The following is a 12,391-nucleotide window of genomic DNA, read 5'->3' on the forward strand; positions in this document are numbered from 1 at the left end:
ATGTGTGTGTGTGTGTGTGGGTGTGTGTGTGTGTGTGGGGGGGGAGGATAGATTTTTTATCTTCAGTGTGGATAAAAATGTAATATGAACTAGAATGAATCAAATACATTCCTCTTGTACCCCCCAGGTTTCCAACAGGGAAATACTCATCCATTAACCATGGTCCCACCTTCAATGCTTTGTTTTCTCTGTTTTCTTGTAAGAGATAATATCATTTTAGGCCTTGTCAACACCCAAAAGACATACCGCTTTAACTGCGCCGTGTAGCAGTACTACCCCCCACGGGTGGATGCAGTTAGACTGGAATAAAGGTGCTTTTATCAGTATCGCTTAGGCTTGGTCTACACTTAAATAAAACTAATCCCAGCATAGCTCCGTCAGTGAAAAAGCCACAACCCCTAGCAATTTAGCTATGCCGATAAAATCCCCAGTGTAGATGCTGCTGTGCCGACAGAAGAGTGCTTCTGCTGACATAGCTAACGTCGTCTGGGGAGATGGTGTTTCTACACCAGCATAAAAATTCCTTCTGTCAGTGTACACTGCATTCACACTAAGGGGCTATGCCAGAATAAATTTTACTATAGACAGGAAGGGAAATAAGCTATACCAGTACAAAGCACCTTTTTACAGCTATACCTGAATCTATACTAAGGATTCAACCAGAATAACAATTTCAGTTTAAAAAAAAAGCACACCCCTAACCAAAAAGAATTATATTGGTACAAAATCTGTGTGTAGACCAGGCCTTATGGTTGCATAGCACTTTTCATCCTGAGGGATCCCAAAGTGCTTTACAAGTTAGAGAATGGTATAGACAGACATTTCCACTGAACAACTGCTAGCTCTCAGGTAGCACGGCAGATGAGGGGGACCCAGCATTCTGCGTAACAGCGGTGGAAGAGGATATTTTGGCCAAGGACACAGGACAAATCGCTAGACTTTCTAAAAGTGACCTGAGATCTTTAATCTCTATTCAGGAGAGACAGGATCTTGGCTTCTGAGGTTTCATCTGAAAGATCTGCACATGGGAAATTGCATAAAACTCAATTTATCCACGGTACACTGGAAGAGTAAAGGGTGGCACTGGCCCTTCTGGGCTTCAATCCTCAAGATTTCAGGGAATCTAGCTAAGTCGAACTTGATGCTTAGGTCACTAAGCCATCCTCTCTGACACACATCTAGACTGGAGTTGATTTTGTCTGGTTCTTTGCATGTTTTCCAGCCCCCCTGTTTGTCTCCCAGGAATTCACAGAGGAGCTTTGCAATTTTCTATTCCTAGAAAACTGCAGTAAACAAAACAGGGCGAAATCTTGGCTTCACTGAAATCAGTGAGAGTTTTGCCACTGACTTCAGCTGGGCTTGGATTTCACTTCAAATTTCCAGACATCTGCCACAATGGGAGTGTAGCAGCAGCACTTTTTAATGGTCTTTGCTTTGCTGTTTAGTACAATCCCATAACAACTTCAGTAAAACGAATGCAATTAGTAATGTAATCACTGAATATGTGTAACTCCCAGGGGAACATCAAGGGAATATCACCCCTTGTATTTTTTTTCTAAAATGAAGGGTTACATTTTCCCATTGATACACTAACAAATATAGGACACCACATAATACCTTTTCTGCTCTCAGTTTAGTTCAAGATGAGATATGATCAAATGGAACATGATGGCAGTTTAAGATCCCGACAAAATGCAGTGCTATTCTGAAAAGTGATCATGTCAAACTGGGTTTACTCAAACAGATCTGTTTCCTGATCCTGATTTTTTGCTTATTTTCATGGGTGTAAATAAGGAGTAACTGTACCGAAATCAGTGGAGCGTCTTGGTGGAAAACCAAGGAAGGAGAGAGGTGAATTAAGCCCTTTGCGTGCATCATAACTGCTGACTTCAGGGACATAGCTCTGCAGAAGCAACCCAGCTAAGAGTGAACTGGACTCTGTTCCTTCCTGTGCAACATCAGTTCAACTGGATACACAAAGTATGTCAATCTCCAGGACTGACAGGCTGGCATCTTCCACAAGTACTAAATCCATTTAAAGCAAACACAAAGATGTTGATACCAATCCATTGCCATAACAACCAAAGGGGCTTAGTGCTATGGAGGCAGAGCATGCAACCTCTGGGGAGAGGGCCTTTTCATCACTGACGAGCAACCTTTCATGGTGTTAATGCATCCAAAGGGAATGCTGCCTAGGCCTCCTTGGCCAGAAGCATGGGGACTGTTGACAGGCCTTGGCAGGGGACGCTACCCAGCTATGAACGGACGTAGCGTAAAACAGGGGAAAGTGGAGGAAGGTTTAGGGCTCCACCAGGGATGTGGAGGTCTTTCCCACATATCAGTGAGGGAGGTAAGTGTTTGTGGAAAAGAAATAACTGCTAACCTAACACCAGGGTTTTCACTCCAGCTCACTATAGGATATTTTGTCCCCTCCTCCCAGATGAGGACCTGCCAATACCGATCCATGCACATGTCACCTACAGGCTGGATTACTGTTATTCATGGTATCTGAAGCAGAATGTGAAAACCATGCACAAGCTCAAGATGGTATAGAATACAGCTGCCCACCTTCTCCATGGCTTAGGATGCTGTGAGCATATCAGGCTAGGGCTCAAGCCCCTCCCATGGCTCCCAGTTAGCTTCTGCTGCCAATTTAAGGCACTGGTCCTTATTTTCAAAGCAATTAATGGCTCAAGCCCTAGTTACATCGAAGATTGAATTTCGATCTTTGAACCATGACAACAGCTGTGCTCCTCTGGGACAATGCAGATCACAGAGCCCAGAACGAAGCACATGAGAAGTAGGGACAAACTATCCTCAACTGAGGGGATCTGCCTATGGAATAAACTCCTAGAGGAGACTGGGCCAATCCAGAATGTAAGGGTCTTCAAGAAATGCTACAAAACCTTCTTCTTCAAAAAAGTAATTCCACCATAAGAATGACACAACACTGGCACCCCCTTGTACCCAATAATCTTCAACACCGATACCTCTTCTGCCCAGTAACCCTTACTCAGAACAATAATAAAAAAAGAAAATACCATACTTCAAATAAAGTTTTGACTCCAAAAAGTGAGACGTGCCAGAGATTCCATGAAATCCACTAGGGACTTCACTATTGCTACTGATTTTACATGGAAGGCAATCAGATGCTATGGTGATGGGCAGCAATACAAAACCCTAAGAGAGATTAAAGAGCTAGAAGGGACTACATTTAGCATGGTTACTGGACCCCTGGCATTCCCAAATCTCCTTTGTTTTCTATTCCAAAGGAAAATTTCTCATAGATGCACATCAGATTAACCCCTGAATCCAAAGCATGCAGATTGAACTCACCGCTAGTTTTAAGATGTATTCTGTAAGCAGGGTGGACTCTATTTCCTGCAGAAATAAACAAAATAGATTACTGTTATCTTTGGCACTGGTCTGAATGAGTCAGAATTTGGTTCAAGAAAATAACCAGGTGTGATTTGCTTACATTTATGGGCTTCATTGATTTATGAATATTTGGTACAATCCACTGGAACGAAAAATAAACACAGAGTTGAGGGTACAAACAGTTCTTTCTGGAAGGCATTGTAAAGTGACTCATTCCTTTATGTCTCTGCTATAATGAAAAAGCACAACTGCAGCCTGTGTAGCATACAAATCCTTCCTGAGGCTGTCACACCAACTGAATAGCAGGGAGGACATCTGACACCCTGCTAAACAGCTGCATCCCAACCTGCCGGCTGACTACTGTCATCCTCATGGGTAGCACTCCCTTGCGGGTGTAAAGACCATGACGCTCTAGAATGCCTTCAGCATCAGTTTGGACATGGGCTGGAATCTGTATCCCCCTGCATCTCCCTGAAGCCTGGGGGTACAAAGCGCTTGTACTCTCTCTAGCTGTGAGCAAACACAATCAAATGTATGGGGGTATGTCGGCATGGTAAAGAATTCTCAGCCCTTGCTATCATGGTGCAAAAGGGTGGCATCTTAGATGAACATGCCGTAATAAGAGCTCTACGTGCAGTAGTAAAGTTAGTAGTTTACGAGATGGATTATTAAACTGCACTAATCCACTTCAAATTATGCTTGATTACTGAAAAACATCCGCATCCTCCTTCACTGCACTCATTTGCCACCGCTGCAGGCAAAAGGATTTTGGAGCAAATCGGGGAAGGGAAAATACTGGACAACAAGGCAGATGACAACTGCTGAGGACAGAGAGTGAATGGGATGAGCTGATGAACTGGGTGTTAGAGGAGGAACTGGGAACAAATTTAGAAACAGGCCAATACGGGTCATGGATATTTGTGCACTTGGTGGAGGATTTAGTCTCCTCATTGAATCCTGACTGGTCTTCAGGTCCCGGTGGAAATTCCTTTGCCATTTAACCCCAGCCCCCCAGTTTAGATCTTTGCTATTAAATGTTTTCCAGCTTGCTGTGAGAGGAGCAGCTGAGATGGGGAGAAGCCCGAGGAAGCGGCAGAACAAGTTTAACAATCCTCTTGTGATAAGGGACGCAGTGGGTATTTTCCCTACACGCGCTCAGCCCCAAGAGTCTGTGGATTCCCAGTGCTTAACTTGAGGCTGGACAGCCGTAGAGGAGCCAAGTAGCAGATGCGGGGGGCATGCAACACAACTAACAGGAGTGGAGAACTCCCCCCCATCCCATACCCCGACACTTCATCATCTTTACTTTGTTCTATTATATCTGCCCTGTGGTCTCGTGGTAGCTCACTGAGCAGTAACTCTGGCTTGGGCTATACTTAAAACGTGTCCTGGCATAGCTATGTCAGTCAGGGGTGATGGAGACACAACTATGCCAACAGAAGAGTGCTAACATCGGTTAGGGACGTGGTGTGCCTACAGCAGCAGCAAAACTCCTTCTGTCTGTGTGCATTGCATCCATGCTATGCTGGCACAGGTGCTGGAGCATAGATATAGCCTCCGTCTAAGCAGCTAAAGATAGGAATCAAAATGATTGAGCTATTTCCAAATCGTGTGAGTATTAAGGTAGGTGCAGGGGCTTATTTTGACAGTAAAGAAAATGAAGTGCTAAAGGTCAGACCTAAATAGCTTATAGCATTAAGAGGCAATACGTGGTTCACAGAGTCCTCGTTATCCATGGTAGCTGAATCCCTGGGGTTTAACCTCAGACAAAAAACATACCTGCTGTATTAGCCCCAGCATGAGATGAAAGAGAAAAATCTGCAAAGAAAACAACAAAAGAAGATTTTGGAACCTTAACTCCCTTAGGCTGAGTTGACCGTATCCTGGGTCATCACTGCAAAATCTCCAGTCTATCTTGTATAAAAATACCATAACCGCCCCAGCATCTTCAAGTACCACTGACACTAAAATATCTTGTGCTGCAGCCTCCTTGTAAAGATCTAGTGAATGGCATGCTTCCCAGCATATTATTCAATCGAATACAAGATGTCAAACATCTACATCTTCAAAATACAAGGACTCAACTCGTCATCTGCATTTTCAAGGAGTCCGCAGTGCAATTTTAATCTTGTATATTTCCTGCATTAACTGACCAAAGATCAGCTGATCTGATGGACTAGTGGCAATGAATGAGTTATACATGGAGGGTCCATGTTTGGATGCTAAGTTTGATCCTTTGCTCTTTGTGTTGGTTGGAGACAGGAGAGTTCCAGAGACCTCACATCAGTTTCAGTGACCCCACTGGTCAACACTTTACAGGCTGCAAAAGGAACCTTTAGCATAAGACTTGCTGTGGCACAGGGCTCTAAGTGGCAACATGGGGCATCAAGAGGGCTCCCCTATAGAGACAATCTATGAAAGCCAAACCCCATTTCTCATTTGAGTGTTCTAAAGATGGGGATGGGGATTCAAAATGGATTTGTGAAAAATGGACATTTTTGCAAAAATGTCAAAAAAATCTGAAATTTGTGTTAATTTGATGACATTTCACACCACAAGTACAGCACAATTTGCCTCAATGAAGCTAAAAGAGGCTTCAGGGAGCACTGCTGGCTGTTGCATTCGGGATGGCATTCCATCCCTGGTAGACCAAGAGCTGGAAGGACGTCCTAGGACATTCTTCTAGCCCTCCAGGGACTGAGGGGCCTAAGAAAATCTTTGTAACACAGCAGAAATGTGTTTGTAAAATATAATGGGAAAATCATGCCTGGCTCAGAACTGTCACATGCAGCCTCCAAGGGAACATATGCAATGTGAAACCTCAAGGTCTGATACATTCACTGTGATAGCGGGAGCAGAGAAGCAGACAGTTTTAAATGCAATGCCTTGTTCTCACCATTTCAATGAATCTCCTAATGATATAGCCTTGCCGGCAATTCTTTTGTCTTGGGAAATTCAGCTGGTAGCAAAGCGTGGGGGCTAGCAGGAAGTAATACAGATCTTGGGGAAGAAGAAAAATACCAGGTTTAAAAAAAAACACTTTTCATGGCAAATCGACTTTAGATTTCAGAATATCTACACAATTTGGACGATATTTATTTTTATTGTGAGGTACTGTGATTTCAACCAATACAGGCTTTGTCTGAAAGCTAATGTTGCTAGATGGAACCGGGAAAGAGATGGAGGTTGCCATATTGTTGGAGACATGATATTCCAATCATAACCAGAACCATGGAGTATCTTGATACCATCACTTTGAGTACCCAATAAACTGTAGGAATGCACAAATGAACATGTGTAATTCCAATGACAGAAAATCTAAGACTAGATCCTGACCTACGCTACATGCGTAACTCCAGTGTAAATAAAAGTCACTTAAGAAGAAGTGGGTGGATGACTTAGCTCACAGTGGGTGTAGACATACCCATGGCTGGCCCATGCCATGCCAGCTGACATGGGCTCGTGGGGCTTGGGTAAGGGACTTTTAATTCAAGTGTAGACATGCAGGCTTGGGATGGAGCACAGGCTCTAGGATCCTGTGAGGTTGGAGGGTCCCAGAGCTCGGGCTGCAGCCCAAGCCCGAACCTCTACACTGCAATTAAACAGCCCCTTAGCCCAAGCCCTGCAAGCCTGAGTCTGTTGACACAGGCCGGCCACAGTTGTCTAACTGCAGTGGAGACATACCCTCCGACAGCTAAACTGGGACATGAATCAGCAGCCTGAGATGTGGGTGGTGCTGAGTCCCTCCATCCCAGTGCAGCAATTACCGGGTGATATAGTGCCTGCTGGAGACTCACTGCTCTTAAAGAGGGCAATGGCCAGGCCTCCTCTCCACCCCTCGAGACAGACTTGGCAGCCCGAACAACCCAAACAGTCCTTATGCTCAGGGAAGCATGAGGACTGCAACTGTGGCCGGCCTCTGCATGGGGCTCTGTGAAGGGAGAAGTTCCTTGCATTCCCTCCACCCTTGCACATGTGCAGGGGACAGCACAATCTCGCCCTAAGAGGGACTGAAAGGTTCATTAAAAAATTCTCATTTGATGTTGTTTGCTTTTAGCGTTTATGACTGTATTCATTTTGGGTGAAACCCTGGCCCTTTGAAACCAGTGGGAGTTTCCTACTGACTTCAATAGGGTCAGGATATCACCCTTTATCTTTGCATCTTCTAAGTGTCTATACCACGCAGCCATAGTAGGGCTACGCTGGAAGAGCGAGATTGCTGCACAGTGTGCTCCATAATAGCTAAATTTCGCTACATTTGTCAACCAATTTGACTCTGACTGTATTAAGCTATCACTGCTCATCACAAAACGCTTTGGGATGAGTGAGGCTGCTGTGCTCATATGATGTCTCACATTTGGAAGCTTGCATGGAGCTCAATCAGAATTCAACAGCTACAAAACACAAATCATACCAGAGACTGGCAACACAGAACTGGCAACACAGCAAAGAGAACTCCTTGAACCAAAGACGTTCTCTTATGAGGACATTATCTTTAGAACAGCAGGTAAAATAGCATTAGAATAATAGAATCCTAGAAATGTAGGGTTGGAAGGGACCTTGAGAGGTCATCTGGTCCACCCCCTCTGCTGAAGTAAATCTAGAACCTCCCTGACAGGTGTTAATCTAACCTGTTCTTAAAAGCCTCCAGTGACAAGGATTCCACAACCTGCTCTGGAAGCCTATTCCAGTTCTGACAGAGCTGTGCAATGTTCATGCACATGTAAAGACAGTTAATTTTTCATAGAAGCAATGACTAGAACGCAGGCTAAATGGCGGTGCTGTGAGATGTGCCCCATACTTTCAAACTTAAGGCCAAGATTTTATAAAACGAGTGGCTAATGTTAGGCTCCTAAGATCATACTGAGGCCCCTAAATAAAAGGCCTGATTTTCAAAAGTGCTGAACCCCCAACAGCTCCCACTGAGACAAGGTGGGGATATCTTTCGAAGGCACTAGTGCCAGTTAGGCAGCTAATAAAAAAAATCACAAACATGATTTAAAAAGTAGTTCCAGGTACTACATCTACCCTGAATGCAACTAGCCATTTTTGTGGCTTTGCAAATATAGTTTCCATTTAAAACATTCTCCCCATTTCCCCAACACACAAACACTGTTGCGTTGTGAAAGACTCACAAACAACAGACTGTACAAGGGGAACTGTGAAATTGACTATACCTAAAGTGCTGCCAAATATACAAAGTAAACTAAAAAAACCCAGGTATTGTTTTCTCTGTTCTCCTCCACTTACAGTTGTCTTAGGTGGACTTGTAACAGTGGCAGGCAAAGTATTTTCAGCCAGAAGTGCAATTTTTTAAGGGACAATGTTCTTTTAAGAAGAGCTATTATAAATGCAATTTTTGTTCATCTGGTTATCAAGGTAAGCTGCTAGGTTTCCACCAGCTAAACTATTTCAACTGCTGCAAATACAGTGAAGACTGCTGATGGTGAAGAGGTAACTGCTGCAGTATGTGGAAATGTTACCTTTTACTTTCAGGTTCATTGGGTACATGATCTGCTTTGACTGTCCTCTTTCGTTCCTTCTGGACTGATGGGCCGAAGGATCTGCTGCTAACAAAAGGTGTAAGATCTATCATATGGTTTCAAGTGAATCGAAGGTCACGAATGACTTTATAGAAGAAGCCGGGACTGATGCCACACAGCTCAACTTTTACAAAGTTCAAGGCAGTGACACCAACACCAACTTTCTGTCCAGCTTTGACTTCATGCTAATCACTGGGTGCATAGTTTCCAACACTTTGGGTCAAGGGTCAACTTTTCTTCTCTCTCTCTCTTTAGATACTTAGGTAGCCCCCATTCCCATAATATCTGAGCATCTATTATCCCCATTGTACAGATGGGGCACTGAGGCACATCCCCCGTGTCACACAGGAAGTCTATGGCAAAGCAGAGATTTGAACCTGGGTCTCCCGAGTGTCAGACTAGCACCCTAACCATTGGACCGTTCTTCCTCTTTTTTACAAAGAGAACCACATATTTATGAAAAAGAGATCATCTCATGAACATGTCTCCTGTGGTTCACGACTGTGAGAGCTACTTCCCCTTCCTTTTGTGATCACCCGGGAACAAACCAGCACACAGGGTTTGGTTGCAGGATGACTGGAGGAGGCTAATAGACACCCCCCCCCCCAAAAAAAGAGGAGCCTAGAAGAGGCAAGCAAGAGGCTAGAGTAGGTAAGACTCTAAGCAGGTAGGAGCTTATGGTGGGATTTTCACATGAGCTCGGCGTTGCCCTAACTCTTAGCCCACTGAAGTCAATGGTAGAGAGGAATTTAAATAATTTTTGTCAATGTACTCCCAGTTACAGCTATGTCTTCACTGCCAAAAAGGTGTGTTTTTACACCAAGACAGCTAGCTCCAGATAAAGACCCCAACCCTGCTGATGACTCATGTGGGAGTCAATATGGGTCCACAGGATGAAATTTCTGCTTTTTCTATTGTTTTTTAAAACCTAGGAAATTACATTAAAAAAACCTATGTTAAATGATCATTACGGTTGCAAAGCCAAGCGCTCAAAAGTTAGGAAACGTCAGCATTCAGGTTGCCTGTGCAACCTTAATTCATCATCCTTGTGCGTATGCGTTAATGACATGATCACATTCTATCTTTTCCATTTGCTCCCAACCAAGGGCTCAGAATGTCTTTTGGAGGCAGAGGAGAACGAGGGCTAGGAATGTTGCAGGGAAGAATGCTAGGCACAAGCGAAGGTCAGGAGAAAGTGTAGGCTGAGGAGTAAGTATGGTTGTTACTTAAGTTAACAATAAAGGCAAACCTTTGGAGGAGTGAATGTAGACATTAACCTACTGAGTGTACGCTGTTCTGAGAGCAGGGTGAGAGTCTGCCTGCCTGTTCATAAACACCGAGGCCCTGGTCCTGTTCCCACCGAATTCAGTGCTGCCAGATCTAGCCCTTATAGAACACTTTATATCTTATATCAAATATTAACGAGTGAATCCTTACAATAACCGTGTGAGATAACAGATGCCTCGATGCCACAACAAAAGCACATTGACAAATATTCTGGACAGAGAGATTTTCCGTCAACAGATGGAGAAGCTGAGACAAGGAGACTGCCAAACAAGGAATCCATGACAGAACTAGAATGAGAACCCAAGCCCCTGGCGTTGCTCTGCTCACTTCACTGAGCCATACATAAATAGTACGTTCTTTTCGGTGCCTACTGATAGCAATAGGAGGGTTCGGAATTTGCTGACCTTGCATTCTGGAAGTTCCTCTGACTGGTCTGGGGGTTCCCTCCCTATACCAGCGATTCACCTGATAGTAGGAGAATAGTTTCAGGGCAATGATGATATACACAAACATGGTCAGCAACCCTCCAGCTAAGAAACAAGAGAGAAAATAACCTGTTGTGGTAGTTCCAGGTTCAGTTTATCTTTTCTTCCCAAGCACACAGACTTAGTACAACGATGTTGTCTTTGCTAATTAGATAAAGGATATCAGTCTATCTATGCAGCCTGCCTAATGCATCCATAAAATAGATTTGCAAACTAATTCCTTCTCATTACAACGAGGTGCCCAATGACACTTTACTGCTTGAGTGTCCTTTCAATCTATACTCACCTTGGGACCAATTTTCTGCTGGCACCAACTTTGACAGAGGGCCCTGGCAGCAGATACTTTGCCTAGAGAGGTTGTCACAAAGCCCACAAGAGCCAACGCAGCCCCAAAGGTGGGCGACCAGGGCCAGGGAGAGGGCATGGCAAGTCAGCCAAGAGATGTCCTGGCTCAGTATATCCCCACTGAAGCCTCTGCCAGAGAGGCTCCAAGAGACCCCTAGAGATTAAAACTGCTGGATGGCAGCAGTGGGCACACTGCCAGCTCTCCCCCACTGTGAAGCCCCCCTATAGGGAAAGGGGCCTTGCTCCTATAGAGAAGCACAGCGTAAACCGCACTGCCCCGGGAGGGTGGATCAATCCCTAAACCAGGCAATCCTGTGAATCAGGAGGTTGGTAACGGAAGTGACCATTGAAAAGAAAGCATATGTCAGCTTGTTATCACACAGTGGTACGAGAGATACCATAGGCTCTCTCTAGATTTAGTATAGGAAATAACTGCGGTACCTGTGACTTTTTAATGGCAAACAATGTTAGTAGTTAAAATTATAAAGCATGGCAGAGAAAGCCTCTTTAAATATGGTTTAATACGGTTTCCTTCTCCCTAGTGATGTAACCATATCATATTAGTTACATCAGATGATGGTGTTACATCGTTAATCTGCACACCGCAGAACTAAGTGACACTCCAAATTTTGAGAGAGCTTCTTTATTTATTGTCACCCATCAGTTCACTTGATTGAATTAACACGATCACCCACCGCACACATTTACCCTCAAACATCTGAATACAGATTTTTTTTTTGTTTGGTGTATTATTAAACAGAGCATGCAAGACATGACAGTGTCATGGCACACTAACAGTGTTGGGAGTTATGGGTAGGAGTTCACTTGGCTGTGACATCTGGAGTTTCCAATGATTTACTATTTGTTTCAGCAGATGGAGCTATTGCTATTGCATTACTATACATGCCCAATGTGTTCAAAGCCAAAAGTACTTTTTCTGCTTGGTTATTTGTTGAAAGAATTGCCAGCTACCTCCAGGGAAATTATAAACAATATGATAGTTTAGCAAATTGGTTAACCTGCTATGTACATTCAGTGCCCAAGTTTCAGAACTCCAGGTTCACTAGTGTGCTCACAGGTAGCACTTGTAATTATCACATATGTGCATATGCAAACTGGGTGACTGCACACTGAAATGACTAGCTGTGCATTTAACTAGTCATTTGCACCACAAATTAGGCTCACTTGTATGTCCATTTGCAGGCCTCTGGGTCCCAAATTTAGGCCTTTACGTAATTCCTTCCTGTGTGTATGTAAACAACAGCTTTCACCTTGATAATCAGCCATCTCCTTCAGCCAGATTACCTCACTGAAGTCACAATCCAGTGTTTTAAAACATCACAGGTCACTACA

General features: G+C 44.0%; 1 protein-coding gene across 13 annotated transcripts in view; it reads right to left on the bottom strand.

Annotated features, from left to right (window-relative positions):
• The window catches only part of LOC117886576 (diacylglycerol O-acyltransferase 1-like), a 46,956-nt gene that overhangs the window by 10,416 nt on the left and 24,149 nt on the right, over positions 1-12,391 (bottom strand). For 9 of the 13 annotated variants that reach the window (XM_034788525.1, XM_034788515.1, XM_034788518.1 and 6 more), the window contains 6 exons: positions 10,613-10,738; positions 8,862-8,948; positions 6,275-6,378; positions 5,158-5,196; positions 3,479-3,520; positions 3,337-3,381 (listed from right to left, as the gene is read on the bottom strand). In XM_034788525.1, coding sequence (XP_034644416.1) covers positions 3,337-3,381; positions 3,479-3,520; positions 5,158-5,196; positions 6,275-6,378; positions 8,862-8,948; positions 10,613-10,738 — 443 coding nt within the window. The remainder of the gene's footprint in view (positions 1-3,336; positions 3,382-3,478; positions 3,521-5,157; positions 5,197-6,274; positions 6,379-8,861; positions 8,949-10,612; positions 10,739-12,391) is intronic. The other 4 variants (XM_034788516.1, XM_034788520.1, XM_034788519.1 and 1 more) reach the window with 4 other exon arrangements.

This window comes from Trachemys scripta, chromosome 13 (assembly GCF_013100865.1).
Source record: "Trachemys scripta elegans isolate TJP31775 chromosome 13, CAS_Tse_1.0, whole genome shotgun sequence".
Taxonomy (NCBI): Eukaryota; Metazoa; Chordata; order Testudines; family Emydidae; genus Trachemys; species Trachemys scripta.